General features: G+C 38.0%; 1 protein-coding gene across 1 annotated transcript in view; it reads right to left on the bottom strand.

The window, feature by feature from the left end:
- LOC141914294 (dynein axonemal heavy chain 6-like) overlaps positions 1-22,576 on the bottom strand; it is a 46,712-nt gene that overhangs the window by 13,339 nt on the left and 10,797 nt on the right. Inside the window, exons 18-53 of the mRNA XM_074805579.1 lie at positions 21,349-21,561; positions 20,815-20,995; positions 20,427-20,523; positions 19,844-20,120; positions 18,983-19,129; positions 18,537-18,647; positions 18,328-18,453; positions 17,445-17,600; positions 16,604-17,057; positions 16,164-16,273; positions 15,791-15,952; positions 15,138-15,350; positions 14,490-14,675; positions 13,761-13,957; positions 13,161-13,344; positions 12,575-12,799; positions 11,832-12,053; positions 11,284-11,431; positions 10,658-10,947; positions 10,275-10,446; positions 9,936-10,099; positions 9,567-9,698; positions 9,308-9,468; positions 8,582-8,732; positions 8,204-8,385; positions 6,913-7,099; positions 6,237-6,473; positions 5,362-5,586; positions 3,728-4,810; positions 3,318-3,490; positions 2,928-3,108; positions 2,337-2,516; positions 1,552-1,785; positions 1,261-1,407; positions 618-776; positions 43-233 (exon numbers count right to left, since the gene is read on the bottom strand). Of these exons, the coding sequence (XP_074661680.1) occupies positions 43-233; positions 618-776; positions 1,261-1,407; positions 1,552-1,785; positions 2,337-2,516; positions 2,928-3,108; positions 3,318-3,490; positions 3,728-4,810; positions 5,362-5,586; positions 6,237-6,473; positions 6,913-7,099; positions 8,204-8,385; positions 8,582-8,732; positions 9,308-9,468; positions 9,567-9,698; positions 9,936-10,099; positions 10,275-10,446; positions 10,658-10,947; positions 11,284-11,431; positions 11,832-12,053; positions 12,575-12,799; positions 13,161-13,344; positions 13,761-13,957; positions 14,490-14,675; positions 15,138-15,350; positions 15,791-15,952; positions 16,164-16,273; positions 16,604-17,057; positions 17,445-17,600; positions 18,328-18,453; positions 18,537-18,647; positions 18,983-19,129; positions 19,844-20,120; positions 20,427-20,523; positions 20,815-20,995; positions 21,349-21,561 (7,658 nt within the window). The remainder of the gene's footprint in view (positions 1-42; positions 234-617; positions 777-1,260; positions 1,408-1,551; positions 1,786-2,336; positions 2,517-2,927; positions 3,109-3,317; positions 3,491-3,727; positions 4,811-5,361; positions 5,587-6,236; positions 6,474-6,912; positions 7,100-8,203; positions 8,386-8,581; positions 8,733-9,307; positions 9,469-9,566; positions 9,699-9,935; positions 10,100-10,274; positions 10,447-10,657; positions 10,948-11,283; positions 11,432-11,831; positions 12,054-12,574; positions 12,800-13,160; positions 13,345-13,760; positions 13,958-14,489; positions 14,676-15,137; positions 15,351-15,790; positions 15,953-16,163; positions 16,274-16,603; positions 17,058-17,444; positions 17,601-18,327; positions 18,454-18,536; positions 18,648-18,982; positions 19,130-19,843; positions 20,121-20,426; positions 20,524-20,814; positions 20,996-21,348; positions 21,562-22,576) is intronic.

The following is a 22,576-nucleotide window of genomic DNA, read 5'->3' as shown; positions in this document are numbered from 1 at the left end:
GGCACCCTGAATTGAGGCAGTGTTAATGATCAGTCTCTATACCTGTCCGTGTATCCTTTCTCTTTAGCGAACCGTTGGAATGAACCCATTGGATCCGAACCGGTGCTCAAAACGAACACTAACGGCGTTATTTTATTCATCGACCCGTACAATAGGTGTAGATCTGTCGATGGACTTTCTACAAACTGTTTACCAAGATTCTCTTTCACAAAATCTGTCACCGCGAAAATAACCTGCAAGTAGAAACAATCATAGAAACTATTTAGAATTCAATGTTGACTAAATTTGGTAGAGTTGAAAGGTGTTTCTTGGTCGAAGGTTCTTCTCTGGGTATGTCTCCTTTGATTCATGGAATAAGAAACATCAAACTTGCTAATCATACTCAGGGGCTGCAGTTACTCAAAAGTAGGTTACAGTTCACCAAAGGATAGTTGACATAGCGACAATTAAAACTGTATTGTTACGATGATATCTATCTCTGATTCTTAATTCAACCGACTTTCGAGCAACCAACTTTCGACTTTCGAGCGAGTGACTGGTGCTCAGTGGGTCGATCTGGATACTGTTATAGTGAAAGTTGATGTCAGTGCAGTTAGTGGAGTATTTATATAATTTACCTTCTCGTCACGGAATGTTTTGATGAAGATGAGTTTCTGGAAACTAGAAAGTCGTTTATTCCAATGTCCTCGTACAGCGTCTGAATTAGGATCCTCATCTGCTGTCGGTTCTGGAGGCATCGGACCATAGCTGGGAGATTCCGTAGGATTCGCAGCGATCTGTAATTAATAATTGAATATACAACCACACGTATCTAAATCATACTAGACAGTTTCATATACAATAAACCGCACCCGCTTGCCACCGAGCTGGTTGCTTCAGATTATCCCGTACCCCGCATGGGGACAAAATGTTTCCCTACTCTTAATTCATGTGATGACAACCCATCGTTCGTCTGCCATGCAATTCAACCGCTGCCTTACAGAAGATTTATCCGGCTCAGTGAGAACCGAGGCAAGCCTGTAGTCGACTGTATTCAGTAATTTCTATGAATCTAATTCAAATCATTAAGTTTTGAAATTGAAAAATTTACTAACAGCTTGGGCTGAAGTTGCTTTTCAAAAGTTGGTTCAAGATAACCGGTGGATAGATACCATAATAACAATGAACTTTTGCTACCGAGTACTTTTGTCATCCACTGGTTAACTACAACAACCTTTTCAGCAACTGCAGCGCCCCCTGGTTTAATAGATTATTACTCACCAGTAATTCCCCTATTTGAGCGGAAACTGGAGTCGAAACCAACGCTTTCCTTATTCCTTTAAACGCCGGTAGTGCATCCTCCAGATCACAGGTGGCGTACCAGTGATTCAACGTTAACCAATCAAATTCCGGCTTCGCAGGACGCTCCTGTAAAAACATCAAAGACAATCAAAATTCTGAACTCATAAATTTGAGAGAAATTTTAAACATTTCTATAAAAATATGAGTTATTATTAACCTTATCGAAATTCTGGACTCTGAGAGAAATTTTAAACATTTCTAAAAACTCACCTTATCGACAGCGACCGCTCCGCGTAGGAAATAGTTCCATTCGTTATCGGTGATTTCATCGTCTCCACGGAGAATCTCTCCGCACAGCAGGAATGAGAATACTAGTTTATCTTTCTCAAACAGACCGCGAGCGACATTCTCGTAAATTACACGCGTCGTTTCACTCAGTAGTATCTCTAGACGTTTTACTAAATCGCTGTTCTTCTCCGAGTTCTCAATAGTCGCGTTAAACAACTAGAAACAGAGAAAATATATTTATTAGTAAGATTTAAGAGTTGATTTTCATATTTTGAAACAAAGTCTAAACCTAGTTTTACAGTTGTAACTTTCACGTAGAAACTGGTCTTCAAATAACATATCGCTGATCCTAAGGTTTTGGTTTAGCAATAGAGTAATGATGAGCTTAGGTCTTTAATCTAACCATTTACTGTGGAACTGGCTTTTGATCTAATTACTGAAAGATTATCAATCATTTTTAAAATATTTCAGATTGTGTATTTATGATAGCTAGGGCCCGGTTTTATAGATCGGTATTATCTTTAATTAACTCAATTCATTTTCAATTGAGTTAACCCCAGGGTCTGGTTCCATAGTCAGGGCTTAGACTTAAGACCGATTGAAGACCAACTTAGTTCTATAGCCAATCTAACAACTTAAGAGAAGTCATAAGATTTGTCTTGTCTATGGTACCGGCCCCTGAATTTTAAGTAAATGATCACAGTAAGAACAGAAATATGATTAGAACTGTGACGTTAAACGGACTGGTTTGTAATTGCGCTACTTACCGATTTGAAGTATTTCAGAGAGAATTGATACATAGGATCGACTTCACCCATATTGGCTACAACGAAATACATGATCGATCCCCGTTTAGCTACAGATCGATATTTCTCACGAGCGGTTGTTATCATATCCTCCGTCTTCTCTGCTTCGGCTAATCTCTGAGATATCACTCCTGACGTTACCTATTAGCATTTAAAACAGCATTAACATCAATATCAAATAGCAACTTTACCTATTGTTATAGAATAGTTGAATAATGAATGATATCGTAACTTTTAGGTAATAGAATTACTAGAGATTTATAGACTAAAGATGAAAATATTGGGAATGAACTAACTTTAATTCTATAGACTAAAGTTAGCTTCGATAGACTAGTTAAATTCAACTCAGATTTGATTCATTCTAACTGAAACTCTGGGTCCAGTTGCACATTCAAGGCTTATATCTAAGACCAGTCTAAGAAGACATCTTAGTTCTACTTGAGACCAAACTTAGTAGTTAAGACCACTTTTAGACTGAAGTCGAGACCGTGCAACTGGGCCCTGAGTCTAACCATAACCAACAGCTATGAAACTGAATCTTCGTGTCTTTACCTTAGATTCATTCAATGTATTTATAAGTTCCTCATTATCTAGAATATTTCCCTCCGATTCAAACATCAATTTTAGAATTCTGTCTTCGATTGCTTTCAGCTGATTTCGATCTGCATTGATTCTGACGATCAATTGATTTCGTTGCTCTTCCAAATCCGGCCGCTCCAATCTTACGACATCGCTACAAATATAACCACATAATTAACCAACTTTCAGACGCAACTCCTCCAGAAAATATGAGACATATACTTGATGAACCTTGGAGTTATAGGGATTTATACTACCATTCCTCCAGGTGAACAGACTACCGAAAACTCGTGATTCTTAATAGTAAAGTTTAAGGAGATTTTGTAAAAAATGTCCTCCAGAAAGTATTGGAGTATGACGTACCTGAGTAATTGATCCTCCAGACCGGCCGGAGTGACTGTAAAGTTTATAATCGTCACTTTAATACACACTTCCGGAAGATAGTGAGGATTCGACATTTTAGTCGTCATATAAAACGCGAAGTTCTTGTCATATTCGATGTCACTGTCTCCTAAACGTATCAACAATCGACCTCCCTGTAAAATATCAATTAGAAATATTTCTCAATTAGATCAGTTTTTTGTCTTCACAATTTTAGAATGTTCAACAGTAAAACCTGATGATGTTGTCTCTAACATTGAGTCTCAATTTCTACTAAAAATTCTATTTACTACATGTAAGTCATCATTATGCTCGTCCTAACTATGAAGACTTCAATGTGAGTTTTGCTCTTAAACGAACGGCAGAAATTTGAAATTGTCTTGTAAACGTACCGATAAGAATGTCTGTTTGAGTAAGATGGGCTCGAGGGCTGGATCTAAGAATTCACCGATCTCTTCGAGCAGAACCGGCATTCCGATTCGGATACAATTCTCCAGAGTCCGCAGGAAATTTCCGTCCGTTAGTTTTATACATTTCAATCCGTTTCGTTGTTCCTTATTACGAATCCAACGATTAGCTTGATCCTGCGGGTCGATCATCAGCGGCCATCGACGCCCCCTAGTGACGAGAATCGCGTTCTCCGTGGATACCTGATCGCGCGGTAACCCGTCGGTGTTCCATTGACGTATCTCGAACGGGTCTCCGAGTATCGAGATTAGAGAGATACCCTCGCTGACGGGGATTCCTAAATCCTGACAGTGTTTGATCCAGCCGTGTACGAGTTCCTCTCTGTACGTGCTCGTAAACGCTCCGTAATACGCGACGCACGCCGCCGCTATAAACACATCCCCGATTATATTCCCGATCTGTCGCTCGTAATTCTCGACCCCTTCCTTCCAGCGACCTTGCTCGTCGGCGAGAGCCGTCGTCAGTTTCGAAGCTCGTTTCAATCGACCCTGTGTCTGCCCGATGTTCTTCACGAGTCTCTGTTTCTCGGAGACGCTGTCGTCGTATTGTTTCTGTAACGTAGCGATCTGATCCTCGACGTCCTGTAGTTTCGCTTGTTTCTCTCTCAGTAAACTCATCGTAGACTCGAGTTCGACCTCGGCCGCCGCGAGACGGTCGCGTTTCGGCTGCACCGTCCTGAAAACCCTCGCGTATAAATCCATAGCTCTCACCCACATACACATCGACTTACAAGCCTTCGATACTTTCTCCACTTTCTCGACCGTGAAATTCGGATTTTCGATGTATTTTTTCAGTTTCTTCAAAGTCGATTCGGGAATCTTATCCTTATCGTATTCGTACAGCTTCTTCAGGAAGTTGTTGTCGCCGAGGACGACCTTGGCGGATTGCCAGTCAGTTTTACAGTTCAGTAGCACGCAGACGGCTTCCATCACGGTCTGCACGAGTTCTGGTGGTTTACTGAACACTCGGATCTCTGATATATCGTTTTTATCCAGCGCGTCCAAAGCCTGAAATCAGATATATCAATATCATATTTATCAGAACAAAATGGTATCATCTACATTGTAGAAACAGGTCATATCGTCAATTAGATGTAAATTCCACACTAAAAACTACAAACTATTATCTTTTGAATACTTTGAATTCATTGAGGTATGGTTGGTTAGAATGTATCAACCATGGGCTTGAACCCTGGGGCCAGTTGCTGAAAAGTTGTTTAGAGTTAACCAGTGGATAGTTTACAAAGAGATGATTGAAAGTTTATTATTACTATAGTATCTATCCATCAAATCATCTTTAATCATCTTTTGAGCAACTGCAGCCCTGGGGCCAGTTGCATAGTTGTGACGTTAAGTCCATAAGTGGACTTAAATCTTAAGACTGGTCATAAGTTGTTAGATCGGCTATAGAACTAAGACTGGTCTTAAGTCTAAGCCATGACTATGCAACTGCAGCCCCTGAACTTAAGTGTCCCTGGGCAAGATACATATACCTGTTACCTGTCTCCACTCAGGGGCAACTGTGGAGGGAGGGGGTTAATTAGTTTAGCAGTAAGTACCTTGATAGCCGCCTCTAGAGCGGGTAGAGCTTCGTCTAAATCTCTCTGAGCGTCGTCAGCGATCGCTTGAGTTTCTTCAGCTTTTACTTTAGCAACCGCTTCATCTTCTTTCACTACTTTACGAACGGCGTCTGCTTTCTCTTGATCTACGACCAGTTTCTCCATCAAAGCTTCCGTATCTGCCGATTTCTTTTTCAACTCCGGTTCCAACGCTACCAATTCAACCTATAATATAAGAGGAAGTGTATTTATTATGAGAAATTAATAATTCTTGTTATTAGACTAATTACAGGCAAGGTGAGATAATAAGTGGAACACAAATGAAGTATATTCTATCAGGAATACAAGACAAGACTTAAGTTTATGAAGCTTTTTCAATATTTATGAAAGATGGTTTAACTAATGAGGCATCCAGGAGCCAGTTCTACGCGTCGGTCAATTATGAAGAGTTAAGATCAATGATCCCACAATCAATGATATCTTACATTCTAACAGTTTTGAGACAAATCTCTAAATCCCATCTTCAAAGAAACATTAAAGGGTCATTTATCTTCTTCTTAACTGAGTATATATCAGTTGAGTTAAAATCATATAATTTCCAATGTTATATCCCTACAGTAAAATACTATATCAATATAATATTCAGTTAATGGAACTGATCCAGTATAAGTTGCTGATGTTATATTCAGACCGGCGAACTCATCAATTACTGCATCAGGGAAAAAAGTAATTTAAGAGTTAGAACAATTTTTTAGAGAGACAGTAGAAAATAGTTTCAGAAACAACAATAGTTTTTTTCAATACCATAAAAAAACACCCTCATGGGTGACAATCTGAGACACAATCTGAGACAGTTGACAGCTGTGTATATTTACCTCCATACTGGCAACTAGTTCATTCGTTTCCAGTAGTTTTTGCAGACCGTTTTTTATTCGATCTCTCGCGTAAATCAATTCTTTTTTCTTCTCGCCGAGCATCGATAAATACAGATTGATTAACTCGAGGTAACTGGTCGGCGTCGTGTAGTATCGGCGTTTCAGTTCCGTATAGAATCGTTCAGCCATTTCACTGACGCTCGTATGGATAGCTACGCACATTTCTGATGCCATCTCCTGTTAACAAATACATCATTCACTTACTGTCAGTTTCATAAAATATTTCATCAAAATCAAATTAAAGACAGTTAAAAACAGTTTTTTTTCTAGAATCAACAAATTGTTTCATTAAATATAGACCATTAAAGTTATTTTTGACAATTGAGATTTCGATATCATACTTTTCATGGTTCAAACCCATTTCAAAAATATATTCAATATATCTTTTATACATGAATTAAATCATTACATTACTATTTGAATTTTGTAAGTGATTTTGGACAACTTTTCTTTTCTTCACTAAAAAGTGATTCTGATGCCAGCTGCACAAACTGATATCATAGACTACATTAGATGTTCTGATATGAATCAGTTATCAATATATTCTATTTTTAAATGAAATAAGTTTTGTTTAGAATTCAGTGAAAAGATTATGACATTATTCCTTGTTTCTTACTTTCAACGAATCATCCCCGAGGTCGATATGTTCGAAGAACGAATTTGATACGTCCAGTAGCGCCTCTCGTGGCCATTCGGTGAACCAATCGATAGTACAACAGTTGACTAGTGACGGGAACATACGACACCTACTGCGGAAAGCGTTCCCTACAGGACTCATACACAGTACGACGTGTAGATTATTCCTGAAATATCAGATCAGACAAAAATAATTCTTCAATTGTATTTTGATATGATCAGTGTAGCACATCAATGTGAGATCCATGTAATCTTTTGCTTAATTTATGGAAATATTCTATTTTATATCAATCTATTTATTCTAATACAAATTACCAACTTAATTATTAACTAATAATATTCATGTAAAGTGGAGTTAAGTGGGTGAGTTGGGTTCTGGAATTTTATTTGAAAAATAGTGAAATATATATGTAGCATTTATAGTTTAGGGGCATAGTATTCAGATAAGAGATCTATCTGTTTGACTGTATGCCTTGGATAACAGTGACATGTTCGTCTCTGAATACCCTAGTGGAACCCTCAGGGTCCATTCAGAACCCTTCAGGATCTGTTAAAACAGACAAAACCTCATAAACTTTCCATCTAAGTTCAATAAAATTTCAATAATTTGCTGTTGATTATGTGTATTTACTTGTATGGGTGCCACACCCAGCTCTAAACCAATCACAAGCCTAGGGTCACTGGTGGGAGGAGCTAACCCTAACCCTAGGGTTATGATTGGATACTGGCTAACCCTAATTGACAACTGGAGCTAGCCCCAAGGTGTCAAGTGACAGTGAAGCCCTCTCACTCAGTCAGTCACTTGCTATGGTTCAATGCACATAGATCATACACCTCAGCCCTGTTGTTAAGGCCTATACCAGCAGTATGTGAATACATAAGACTCCATTGACCTGAGGAACTTACATTAAAACTAATTACTCAATTTAAGGATTGATAAATAAACAAAACAATTCGCTCTATTAACTGTTTTAACTAGGAGAGATTTATCAAGAGGATTCCAGTGAATCAGGAGATCGTTTGAAACAGGATTTATCATAAATGGATTAATTGATCAGCTAAACCTGAAGACAAACTATTGGATTTTTGGATTTAGAGGATTGGATTAAAACTGTCAAAATATCAACACTAATTCCAGTCAGTAAGTAGAATTTCTATATCCACTAGTTTACAATGATAAGACCGCAGTCACTGGTCACTGTACTCTGTACGGCACTAGTTAGGGTTAGGCTTAACTTCAGTCTACTACAGATGATACATAGTACTCATACCTGACTCTATTGATACAGAAATCAAATATAGCCTCTCTGTTGCCCTCGGCGATTCCGAGTTCTTTCGCTGCCGGGCGACAACCAATAATCAACTGTTCATATTCATCGGCTTCGAATAAATTCGGAACTTCACCGGAATTCAAAATATTGTTGATGTCTTCTAAAAACTCTTCGACTACGATCTATATGAAATATAGAAACAACACCAGGGGGCGTTAGTATCGAGTAGTAAAGGGGCGGTTTAACTTGTGAAGATCTTGAAGAATTTTCTGAAACGGCAAATTAGTCAGAGGCATTGCAAAATATCAGCAATAGGGGGAAAAAGGGCAGTTTAAGATTTTTAAAGAATTTCCTGAATTAGCGACTCTTAGAATTAACCTGCGTATCTGTGAACAGGAAAACTGTATTCTCATTTTTCACTCCGGCAAATTGATACAATTTCTTCAGATCGTCGTGGAACGCAGCGTAGTCATAACCACGACTAAGTTCGATCTGGAAACAACGATATCCGCAAATATGTGACGCCAATCTGAAATATAACAACCAGAAAAATAAACATCTATATTATCTGAAAATACTCATAGACCAGCGGTTGAGTTAAGAGAATATTTATGACAAATTTATGACGAAATTCTAAGGCAGGATTTGATCAACAAACTACAGAGAGGTCTCTTCAGGTGTGTTCATTTCAACTAGAATACGTTCTACCTATTCAGGCATAGCATAATCTTCAAACCTGATAGAAGCTACCAGTAAATAGTTCGTAATCCTACCTAACTATTCTAAGACTCTGGGTCCAGTTCCATAGTCATGGCTTAGACTTACGACCAATTTAAGACCATCTTAGTTCTATAACCCATTTAACAACTTAAAACCAGTCTTAAAATTTAAGACCATTTTTGGACTTAAGTCTCAACTGAGGAACCGGCCCCAGAGGTTTAAGACATGAATCTACGTTGTCTAAGATTCTAAAACTCTTATATTATCATAGTGGGATTCTATACTATCATCTCAATACGGAACTCAAAATGTTTCATCAACTTAAAGATTCTTCTAAGACACTCAAAGAATTCAATGTATGAGAATTCCCGAGATACTACGCACCTGGTGAGAGATTGTTTACCGGTACCACCGACACCGACGAGTAAAGCATTACCGCGATCCTGTCTAATCATACGAGCAATACGCGATACGTGTTCCATCGCATCCAGGAAAAATACCAACTTCATTTCTTTAGATGACGACATATTGAAATCATCCAGATACTGAAAATATAATAAGAGAGGAAAGAGTGAGAGAGTGAGGAACATGAGCATGATTTATACAGTTCTAACAGTTCACGAGGAATCGTTGAATTACTTACATCTTGTAGAACTGATTTAAGTTTGTTGATGTCCTGGAATTCTTCGTAAAGACGATCAGCTTTATCGGCTCCCATTTTAATGAAATCACCGAATATAATTGGGTTCGTAACAAACGACTCGGCTTCGACATTCTACAACAATTAAAACAGTTTAATCGGTTAATATTCAAATATTCAAAATGATTCAATATTCTACAACAAACAAATCAGTTTCAGTCAGTTAATATTTAAACATTCAAAATGATTGCTACACATTTCTGTTCATTAAGATCTCTCAAGTTCCTAGGATACTGAATCAATTTCAAACCCTTAAAGGGTTAAATCAGTTAATTTTCAATCGGTTAAACCCTAAAAGGGTTGATTTCTCACCTCGCTGAAGTGTTTTCCGGCCATTTCCGCCAGTATTTGATGGAAGTAAGTTTTATCTTCGCTGTTAATTAAACGATCGTGAAAGACGCGCATCGACTCGTGACAGAATAAACGGAATATATTCTTATTATCGCGAATAACTCCCGGGTCGGCCTGCAGTATACCTAACATTAAACACAGACAGTGAGTTTAGGGTGGAATTTGAAATTCTGTTTCTAGATCCAGTTCCACAGTTCTTAAAAAGTTTTATTCAAAAGTTAAAACTTGATTTTCAATGTTTTTATCTGAAGAGTCAACTGTGCAACTGGATTGTGATCGATATGAAAATCTAGTCAATACCTTGAATACATTTTGATAAATCTCTAAGATTGAATACGTAATGAGATTTCGCCGGTGTTGGTAGTAGATCGGTACTCATACGTCCGTAGATCTCTACAGCCGCGCTCACTATCGGTTCAACGCACTGGCGAACTTTATGCGGAAATTCGGCCAGAAATCCTTGTAAAATCGCCTGAAATATTTGTACAACAACAAGGAATGATTTGAGAAGGTTTGGTATCGTTTTGAAACATATCTTTTTAAACCCGAATTCTAAGTGAAGAAAAACATGAATTGAGGCTGCTATCTCCAAAATAACTTTTTCAAACCGAAAGAAAGCATAATCTGATGACAATTTCAAAAGATCTCAGTCTGAGTAATTGGTATAGGTGGTAGAGACTTACGGAGAACATGTGTTTAAGACTATGTTCCGATGGAGGTGGGATGCAGTACATCGCGAAGTGTCGTATAAATCTCGCCGATATGGGGTTACGACCGCCACCAGGTGGCGCACACGCAGCCGCCATCGTCATATCCTGAATCTCCTTCCAGTAGAGTTTGTCTCGGTCGTAGAAACCGCCGAAGTCTTGGTATTGTCTGAGCAGTTCGATCGGAGGCTGTGAACCGTACGTGTCGAGTTTAGGCATGTTCAAATCATCAATGAATATAATCACTCTCTTTCCAATCGGAGCTCCTGAAATTAGAAACAATCATCTAAATGAAGAATCTACATTTGACTGTGGCAATACAGGATTCCATTTGAGGCAAGATAACTGCATTTCTCCTTAGATTCAATTAAAATCTATTCCTAATTTCTCAAATTCTATATGAATGATGAATTACTTGAACCCTAAACATCAATTTGACTTCATTACGAGACACAATTTACCAAATTTTACCAAGTTCAATGAATTTGAACTAAATTTTGATTGAGATCATGTCCTGCTGGTGCAGCACGTCATCTTATAGCGGAGTCCTAATTACTGATACTGAATAGATTATTCTAACAGTAATTTATGAGGATTCTTACCTAGGACAGTTTTTCTGCGTTTTTCTAATTTAGATTCGATCATCTCTTGCGTTCGTTGGCTGCTCGTTTGAGCTGAGAAGTTTATAAACACCGGGCAGTAGTTGGCGCGTTCCGATATCGAGTTTAATAATCCGCGAGCGATTACAGACTGAAATTAGATCAACAAACGTTACAGACTCAAGTGGGAATTATACTAAACATCAACGTATTTAACTTGCAGCAGCTACAAATATTAACTTCTGAATAAATATCTTGAACATAGTTAAAATATACCGGCTTGTAGAAAGCTATATATAGAAGAAGACATTATCCTGGAGATCTTCCTCAACTCTCTCCTTTCATCTCTCTCTTTCCTCTCATCTCCCTCCCTCCCTTCTCATCTCTCCCTCTCTCTCTTCTCTTAGTTTCAAATACTGGGTTTGATGAATTTTTAGGTAGTTTGAATATAATTGCATACAGTATTCAGTAAGCTGCGTCCCATTCTCTCTGCTCTTACCATCTCTCCCCTCTCTCCCTTCCCTCCCCCTCCCCTCTCTCTCTGCTCTTACCTTGCCCACTCCTGTGTTACCGGTATAAAGCACTGATCGTTTTGCTATCAACATTTTCTCGAGTAGATACCCGAACCGGACGGTATCCGTGGTCGGGACTAACGTCTCGAAGAACGGTAATTCTTTATTATAACGGAACATCGGAATGATCTTCTCCCACGGTTCCATACGACGTGTTTCCACATCCACGTAACAACTCCACACGTCTCCGCTCTGCGGTAACTATATACACATACAACAATACTGTCAGTTACAATTCAATATTCAAACACTCTTTCAGTTTGTAAGTTTATCAGTTCAGTGGGTAAACACCCACTTGAATATAGGTAACGCAATTAAGCTTCAATTTTCGAGTCAAAGTCAATGATTTGCAAGAATCTAGGTAAAAATTTAAATTGTTGATTTTATTACAATTCAAAAGTTCGGATTTAGTTTTACAAATCAGGGGCTGCAGTTGCTCAAAAGTTGGTTAAAGATAACCGGCGGATAAATACCATAGAAACAATGCAGTTTTAATCGTAACTATGTCAACTATCCACTGGTTAAAACTCTAACCAACTTTTGAGCAACTGGCCCCAGTTTAAAACTCTTTCAAATCGATCTCATTTCTTTGTTAATTCTATTTATCATAAATTGACCTAGAAGTTTATCATGTTTAATTCAGGTTATTTCAAATCGATTAAGGAGATTTTAAAGAGTGAATCACGTTTGTAAAACTGCGTCCAGCGTTAAATTCATCTTACCTTCGCGTCTCCGTTATCATCGAACTGGTTTCTGACGAATGTATCAAACGTATCCCAACAATTATCGGTGATATTACCTCCGATCGACCAGAGATAACAGAATACAAACACCGTACAAACTAACGGGTTCAACTTCGACGGATCCTGGTTCAGATTCGGTCCACCAGGGTACGTTAGTAGTACTTCAAATAGTTTACACAAAGTCGTTACTTTACTGATGTCAACCTGAAATTTATACATCACTTTTTTGTAGCCAGTTTTCTCTAAGTTAAACAGGTGCCGATTTCATAGTTGTTGGTTAAAATTTAACTCACAACTGTGGAACCAGATCCAGGGCCCGGTTTTATAGACTGGTATTACCTTTAACCTGGGGGCTAACTCAATTCATTTTCAATCGAGTTAACCCCTAGGTTAAAGGTAATACCGGTCAATAAAACCGGCCCCAGGATTTTTTCAAAATCAAATCTTAAAACCATTTATTCATCAAAGCTTTTAATCAAGCTAGTTTAAGGTTACTTTGTATCATGAGTATATCTTATTTTACATGAATTTTAAGCTCAATGAATAATGATTATATTTCTCGTACCTGGTTCATCGCTTGCGTACACTTCTTGTGAACGAATTTCAAACCTTCCTCGACGTATTTTTGAAATAATTCCATGATGTATTCGATGGTTTCTTCTTTGAATTTGGATGAGATCGTCGCGAGCCACGTTTGGACGTACGGCATCCATTTTAACTCATTCGGATCGACGTACACCATACCACAACTACATACAAACATTTTACAGTTTTAGAAATGAACTGATTACAAATTTTATAGCAGTTTGCAAAAGTTCGGAGCCAGTTGCTCAAACGTTTTTAAGATTTAACCAGTGAATAGTTGACAGTTAAAAGTTCATTGTTACTATGGTATTTATCTGCCGGTTATCTTTAACACCATTTGCAAGAGTCTGGAGCCAGTTGCTCAAAAGTTTGTTATAGATATGACACCTGGGGCTGCAGTTGCTCAAAAGTTTTTTAAATTTAACCAGTGGATAGTTGACATAGTGACTGTTAAAAAGTTCACTGTTACTATAGTATTTATCTTTAACCAACCTGTAAGCAACTGGCCCCCGGTCAATTAGGAGAAATAAGGCATCATTTGCATACCTTATATCTGAAATTTCTTTGAAGATTTACTTACCGACTGACTGTGGCAGGTGATGCGACCGCTAAGTCTTGTACTTCGAACAACATATGCATATAGTTAGTAAGTTTGATACGTTCGCTGTTCGCTAAACACAACATTTTATTATCGTCCAAAACCGTGTTCATATTCTCAATCCATAGAGCATCAACCGGTCCGTCGCAAACAACCCACTGGTGATCGGTAGTTGTATTCTGTTAAATAAAACATAGTCTCACAAACCTGATATCATTCCAGTGACAAAGAAAATACTTAGACCAAAAATGTCAATTGAAGTATTAGATATACAAATATCTATAAGGAGACAAAATAAAGACGAAATTTAGAGATATATTTCCAGGTGAGAATTAAAGTTAGTGAAACCTACTTAAAATACTTCCTTAGTAAAAACTTCACATACATCCTGAGTTAATCTGTTGTCTTATCTTCTAGATTCCATAGTTAATATATCAAATGAGGAGACAGAATAAAGATGAATTCCAGAGATATATTACCAGGAGAGAACATAAGCTAGTGAAACCTACAATAACGATTCTTAAAATACTTCCTTAATAAGAAGTTCAAATACATCCTGAGTTCGTCTTACCTTTTAGATTCCATAGTTGATATATTGATGATTATGATGATTTAGTTGATATATTGATGATTATGTTGATTTAGTTGATATATCGATGATTATGATGATTTAGTTGATATATTGATGATTATGATGATAATATAGTTTACCTGTACACAAGTTCTGACAGTAAGAGCCATCAATCCATCATGCCATTCTAACGTCAGTTTATTTACTTCTCCGTATAATTCACCCATAGTTATAGATTTAGGGTTTAATACGTATGTGTGAACGGGTTGATAGAAATCGTTCGGTTCTCCTGCTTCGTGGAGTTTAGTCAACGCCTCTGCAAGCACCTAAAACAACACATTATATCATATCATTTATAGCGAAATTGAAAATGGAATATCATTCTTAGCCTAAATATCTTGAATTCATAGGATATGATTATGAGTATTAATGTTTTGGCCATGATTAGGACACAGTCCACAGTATTTGGTTAAATACTGACTCTTACCAATTCTACCTCTATGGATAGGATAGGATTACGAATTTGTAAAGTGCCTTGAAAAAGGTGGAACCATTATCGAAGGCGATCTCCAGAATGATGTAACAAACTTAAGTCTTTGCAATAATTTAGTCTTTGCATCGTTACAATTTCAATAGAAATCAGGGATAATTGACTGTCAAACAACAATGTTTAATCTGTAACTAATTAATCTAAGTCGCAGTAAAATTGAAAATATACTTTTATCAACCAATATATGATAAATTTTCCTCAAATAAGTGAAGTTGTGAGTATAAATGAATCTACGAACCTCGTAACAAGTAGTTTTCCCACCTCCAGTCGGTCCGACTAACATCACACCGTGACGTACGACCAACGTTTCGTAAAGTTGTATGATTTTTTTAATCAATGCCGGCACCAGTTGCAGTCCGCGTCCGCTGATACAAGCTTCAATCTCCGATTGTAGTTTACCGTAGTCGTGGTCGGGTATTTCAACCCCCGGGAATAAATCTTGCAGGATCGCCTGAAATACAACAGTTATTCTCTATCTCAAATCTCCTCTCACTCAGGGCTGTGAATCATGACTGGTAGAGACTGATATTTATCTCAGTATAACAGAGTTAATCAGTAAAACCTACAGTTGATGAGATTTAACAATTTATTCCAACAGTTTTGACTTATTTTCATCATCAGGGGCCGGTTCCATAGTCAAGACTTAAGACCAAAAGTGGACTTAAACCTTAAGACTGGTCTTAAGTTGTTAGATTGGCTATATAACTAAGTTTGTCGTAGACTGGTCTTAAGTCTAAGCCCTGTCTATGGAACCGGCCCCTGAAAAATGAAAACCATTTATTTTTTTGTTTTTCTGATGAAGTTAAGTCAAAATTTCGAAACCGTCAGAAAATAAAGTGTTAAAACATCAACTGTTGGTTTATTCTCATTAGTTGTGAATCGCGTGTTTACCTGGAAGAGTACGGCGTCTTGTTGTAAGAATTTTGGCAGATTACTGTCTCTCAACGCTCGGATCAAAACTACGTCTTCATTTTTATCGGGATTCTGACGTTTCAACGCTCCGGCCATCACCAACACGGACTTCACCGCACGCATACCGAAATCATAATGATCCTTAAATCAGAAAATGAGCTCAATGACTCCCGCAGTATTTAAACAAGCAATTCATTAAAATCAACCTATTTTTGAATCTTTTCTTTTGAGATTTAAAATCTTACTCTATATTTGTAAAGAGTAAGGAGATTTTTTATGTAATAAGTGATTCTAACTAATAACTTATAACTTATCGATATTATCATCAATTTGAAGAGAAATAGATTTGAACCTGTTGGGAAAGTTGTTCACTGCACAGTTTGTACATTTGCGTCATTTTCAACGCGAGAGTCTTTGAGGATTCAAACCCTTCCGAATACAGGATCACCTCCGCGATCAATCCTAGAGAATAAAATTACAATCCGATCATAATTCTAACATACATTTCTAATAGCAAAAGAATCGAAATCAATTCTGACTTGTCACAGTCTAATGTAGTCTACGTAAAAGACTGACAATATTGAAGATTTAACAACAGAAATCTGTTACCAAATTGACATTTTGGTAAGAATTCTTCTACCCATTTTAGAAGGCTATTCAAAATTCATTTTCAAATCAGTCTCCGAGGATGGATAGAATCTTAAACTGATTTTCAATGATAAATCTTTAAATCTTCAAAATAACGGTCTATTTTTTTATAAAAGCGTAAAAAAGTTGTCGGACGAGACTTACTGTAATCGGGTACCATCATAGCGATCGGTCTGAACAATGCTTTCAGATTATCCGGTAACTCGGTACGCCCCGCGTAACCGGGGTTCATCGTGATAAACGCGGCGCACGTCGACACCAGTTTAATCTCGCGTCCTTCAAACATGAATCGTTGAACTTTCGCCGCTTTAGCGTTTCTGATCGTGATCAGTTGCTGAGCGATGACCGACAATACCTCGATGTAGATACGATTGAACTCGTCGAAACAGCACCACGCGCCCGACTGAGCGAGACCCGAGAAAAATCGGCCCATCATTTTATAATCTAAACCGTCGGAACAGTTGAATACGACGCATTGTTTCGCCAGCGATTTCGCGAGATCTTTCGTCGTTTCTGTTTTACCGGTACCGGCCGGACCAGCCGGAGCGCCACCTAGGTCGAGTTGTAACGCACCCATCAAACATAAGTAACAGCGATCCTAAAACGCGATAAATCGAGAAATCGATGTTAGAATTTGAAATCACGTAAACAGAAGCCCAGGTTTCGGTTTCATGAAAAACTTGAATTTTAAAACGGTTAACTTAATTGTTGCCGTCACTGAAAGCATTAAGTACGTAACCAATAGCAACCTTTATAATGTCACCATTAGCACCCATGAAAAATATGGCGTTATATCGAATTTGGCGTTATGAAGAATAGTATATCCATTTAATTCTCGTTAGATCAGGCTAATTAGTTCTTTGAAAAATTTTGGCGAAAAGTGGCATTAAAAATGATGGCGTTAAACTTTGATTGTAAATTAGAAATATGAGTTTTTTCATGTAAACCGAACCCGGTTGATATTGAGAGAGATTGATGAACTTACGGTAAGCGGCGTGATGACGAGACGAGGCGAAGCGCCCAGATATTCATAACCGTAAATATACAGTGAATTAGACATTCTCACTACACAGTTATCTAACTCTGTATCCCAGTAATATCTCAACTGTTTCTGCCATTCAAAATTATTCACAGTGTCGCACTATAGAAAATATAAACAAAACATTTCATTCAACGTTCATTAGTTAAATATTTCATGATTCTTTAAAATTTGCATTCAAATATTTTCTTCTGCTTAAGATTTCGATTATTTTCTGATTATCTTTAATATCTTATTAAATAATAATATTTCTTTATTATCTTTTGAATATCTTAGTTGAAATAAACAGTGTATGTTTTTGTAGAGGAGTAAGGAGTTCAGAGGGTGAAGTTGTTGAGGGGGTAAGGGGAGGATTAAGGAGTTTAAATGTGTAGTTGTCCAGAGGGGTAAGGGGAGGATTAAGGAGTTTAAAGGGTGTAGTTGTAGTGGGGATAAGGGTTAAGCAATGTGTAGTTGTCCAGAGGGGTAAGGGGAGGATTAAGGAGTTTAAATGTGTAGTTGTCCAGAGGGGTAAGGGGAGGATTAAGGAGTTTAGAGGGTGTAGTTGTTGCGGGGTAAAGGGTTTAGAGGGTGTAGTTGTCCAGAGGGGTAAGGGGAGGATTAAGGAGTTTAGAGGGTGTAGTTGTTGCGGGGTAAAGGGTTTAGAGGGTGTAGTTGTCCAGAGGGGTAAGGGGAGGATTAAGGAGTTTAGAGGGTGTAGTTGTTGCGGGGTAAAGGGTTTAGAGGGTGTAGTTGTCCAGAGGGGTAAGGGGAGGATTAAGGAGTTTAGAGGGTGTAGTTGTAGTGGGGATAAGGGCTGAAGAGGGTTCAGAGGTATGTTTTTACTAACCTCCTGTTTAACGAGCTCAGTAATCATATCTCTGGCGTGTACATCCAGTGTAATCAGCGCGCACAGTATATTCCTGATTAACGGAGGTAATTCACCTCTAACAATGGCGGCCAGTTTATTCAAATCCTACAACGAAAACGATCAACAAATATATCACTAATTCAACCAGAGAACGCATTATTAGAAAGTTTTCTATCTTGGTTTCGTACAGAGTAGGATTTTGTTTCGAAATCTCTCATTCCTTCGAGTCGATTGAAATCAGCTTCTAGAATTTCAGTAACGTCGCGACACCACATCATCTGTGATACTGTCAATACAATCTATAATAGACATAGAAATAAACAATGAGAAATTAATCATTGTTAGAATTCAATTCTTACAGTGTGGCCAATTTTCCCAGACTATTCCCTGACATGCACATTGTTTTCTCAAGACTTAATCTGCTATGAATCTGATCAATTAACTCAGTCAACTACGCAAGACATGGACGAAACTGTTTGATATACGCGCGGTCTAGTTGTCTAAACAAATTTCCCTGATTTTTAGCTGTTTTACAAAATTCCCTGATTATTCCCTGGCGTTTCTAAAAAGAAATTTTCCAGACTTTTCCCCGATTTCGAGGTAAGTAGCGCCACCTTGTGTCGTATTTACGAACCTGTGACGCGTGTAAAACGACCCAATCCTCGCGTTCTCGCCTCTCGTAATCTTTCTTCGCTTCTTTCACTAAATTACGTAAACTCTTAAACATCGCGTCTTCCACTTTACACAACCAATCTTCAACGTTACCGCGAGCTTTCAAACCCTGTCGAAATAAATACAACATTTCAAACCCTGTCGAAATAAATACAACATCTCAAACCCTGTCGAAATAAATACAACATCTCAAACCCTGTCGAAATAAATACAACATTTCAAACCCTGTCGAAATAAATACAACATCTCAAACCCTGTCGAAATAAATACAACATTTCAAACCCTGTCGAAATAAATACAACATCTCAAACCCTGTCGAAATAAATACAACATCTCAAACCCTGTCGAAATAAATACAACATCTCAAACCCTGTCGAAATAAATACGACATTTCAAACCCTATCGAAATAAATGCGACATTTCAAACCCTGTCAAAATAAATACGACATTTCAAACCCTGTCAAAATAAATACGACATTTCAAACCCTGTCAAAATAAATACGACATTTCAAACCCTGTCAAAATAAATACGACATTTCAAACCCTATCAAAATAAATACGACATTTCAAATCAGATCTGAAAAACGTTGCATATAACAAATACTAGTAAAAGTCCGTTACAACGCAGACATTCTGTTTAATGCCACTGCTCTCTTAACAACAACATTTTCCAGAGAACAAATTTGCCAAATCTAACTCAAATTCAATGAAAATACAATTCTTTGTAAAACCATGTTTTCCAATGGTCCCGACCGTGGTGTTATAAAAGACTTTTACTGTATATTCAAAATAGTGTCGGTCCCTGACGCAAACTGATTCCTACCTTTCCTAAACTGACTTTCTCCTTCTCCGGAGAGATCATCGCCAGGATATCGTTAGTGTATTGTATTTCTGGAGTAGCATCTCCTCCAGCAGCAGCAGCAGCAGCAGCAGCTGCGACATCCGGAGTAGCTTTACCTTCGCTCGACGTCGGAGCCTGGATACCGAACTCCAGACTGGCGATCGCGTCGAAGCATTTCCTCAGATGAGGTTGAACGGCGAGTGGGTTCCTCGTTTGAGCGAGGATCTCTAATAGTTCGTCGTTCGATAAGAAATAGAATCTGAAACAAAATCAGAGAAAAATTCTAAATACATTCCGTAGATTGAGGGTTGCCCGCATTCTACCTCAAAGTTCAGCTTCACAAAACAATATCTTAAGTATTTCTTAGTAGCTTCATGAGTCTTGTTGTATTCATTCTCTACACCTGGTGAACAGGCCTCCTCTACGAACCTATTATCAATTTAGTTTATCTTACACTGATTTAGGAGTCCATCTTTTTATGAAACAGGGCCCAGTTACTCAAAAGGTTGGTTCGAGTTTTGAGTAACTGACCCCAGGGCGCTCAGAGCACCATGCGGTAACTTACCTCGGGAACACAACTCTCTTCGATTCCAGATACGCCTCCAAACATTTCTGTATCTGATCCAACAAAGCGTTATTGTTCTGGAAAGTTTCCAATAATCCTGATGCAAAAAAAAATATCGATTTTGATTTCATTTTCTTATTCTTCATATCTCAGGAGACTCAGTTGTATAGTAACAAGGTTAAGTTTGATTCTAGATTTCAAAATTAGTTATCTTCAAATCTCTACGAGTCACATTTCAACCAGGGCCTGACAATCAGAGGCTGCAGTTGCTCAGAAGTTACAGTTAACCAGTGGATAAATACATAATGACTTTTAGATTTGAATTGTAACCAGTTAACTAGGTTTTGAGTAACTGCAGTCCCTGGTCTGTTTCTGATTGAATACTAACCGGGTTGCGTCGCAGCGCGTATCGCCAGTGGAACTTTATTCACTTTTCTCATGATTTCTTTATAAGATTTGTCGACTTGCATGAACATTTTAGCCTCGGCTGGGAGCTGTCTCTGAATGTCGGGAGCGCTGAATATACTCTCCAGGTATAACCAGTTACGCTGACACGTCAACCATTCATCCTACATTACAAAATAGAAACATTTAAAATATTGAGTAAAACCATGAAAATCTTGGCAGCCAACATTTTTATTTGGCTTTTTACCCCGACTATTCCCTGACATGTTAAGTTGTTTCCCCTGACTTGATCTGCTAAGAATTCAATCAATTAACACAAGTCAAATACGTACAACATAGACATAAACTGTTTGATTTAACACACAATCTTTCTAACTCAACAAATTTCCCCGACTTTTTCAAAAAGACATTTTCCTGGCTTTCCCTGACTTCCAGCTAAGTGGGCGCTTTAAAATCAACAAATCTTTAAGTAAAACCATGAAAATATTTTGAGTAAAACAAGGATTATAAAACTCACCAATGTTTTTCCGAACAGGTCGAGTTGTTTCAACCAGTCGTCGACTCGTGATTTAATCGGACCGACGTGTCGTGAACTAGCGATCGTTGCTATGTTGATGTTGCTATCGTCGAGTAATTGTTGTATTTCGTCCGTTCCCCCGACGATGAAAACGTCTTTGGAATCTTTATGAGCGATTGTTACGAATTCCATCGTTTTCCATGAATCTTCAACCTACAAATTACATCATAAATTACATCATAAATCACATCACAATTTACATCGCAATTTACATCATAAATTATATTTGACTGTTATTTCTGGATATATTGAATTGAGTTAGGGTCAAATTAGTGAAACTTGCGGGTATCTTAGACTGCTTCGGTCCTGAGCGTCATTTGGTATCTATCAGGAAAATGGTACATCAGCTTTTACTTCTGGCATGGAAAAGGGGTTTGGGGATTTCTCTATAAGAGAAGTCTGGGGATTTCTCTATAAGAGAAGTCTTGGGATTTCTCTTTCTAAGAACAGTTCTCCTACACATAGAATCATGAAAATCTAAGATTTGGTTCATTTCCAGCCCTAGTTTGATTTTATTTTTTTTAAATTTCTACAAATTCAGGTGTTTATTTCATAGATTTGATTGGATTCTATTTGTTTGTAGTCTAGATCTATAGGTTGTGTATATGAACTGTCTGATCGTTGAATGGGTCCCTGTATATAGTAGTATATAGCAGTGTGTCTGGGTCTACATGAGCTGACATCTGATCACTACTCACTGAGGTCATATGACCTCCACTGCCCAATCAGTGACCAGCTACTAGGGCCAGAGACCTAGGGTTAGGGTTAGCCAATCACAGAAACCCTAGCAAACCACTCTGGCCAACTAGGGTTAGGGTTAGCCAATCACAGCAACTACTACTGTCACCAACTAGCTGACCAATCCTAGCCAGGACCTAGGGTTAGGGTTAATAGCCAATGAGGACTGGCCTTACATCAGGTCAGCTGTGAGGACTTCACTGTGACTGACGCTATACCCAGCTGAGGACAACTTGATCAAAATACCTGACCAACATGTTAGGAATAAGCTATGACTGCTATGGCCCTGCTATAGGGACTAACAAGAGACTGCTATGCCCTATTGTAAGGACTAACAAGAGACTGCTATGCCCAGCTGTTGTAAGGATTAATAAGACACTGCTGATAGGACTAAGACTGTGAAGATCAAGAGATACCTATGCCCAGATCA

The sequence above is a fragment of the Tubulanus polymorphus genome, chromosome 12, assembly GCF_964204645.1.
Source record: "Tubulanus polymorphus chromosome 12, tnTubPoly1.2, whole genome shotgun sequence".
Classification (NCBI taxonomy): Eukaryota; Metazoa; Nemertea; class Palaeonemertea; order Tubulaniformes; family Tubulanidae; genus Tubulanus; species Tubulanus polymorphus.
The sequence above is the reverse complement of the archived record's forward strand: the minus strand, read 5'-3'. Positions and strand labels throughout refer to the sequence as shown.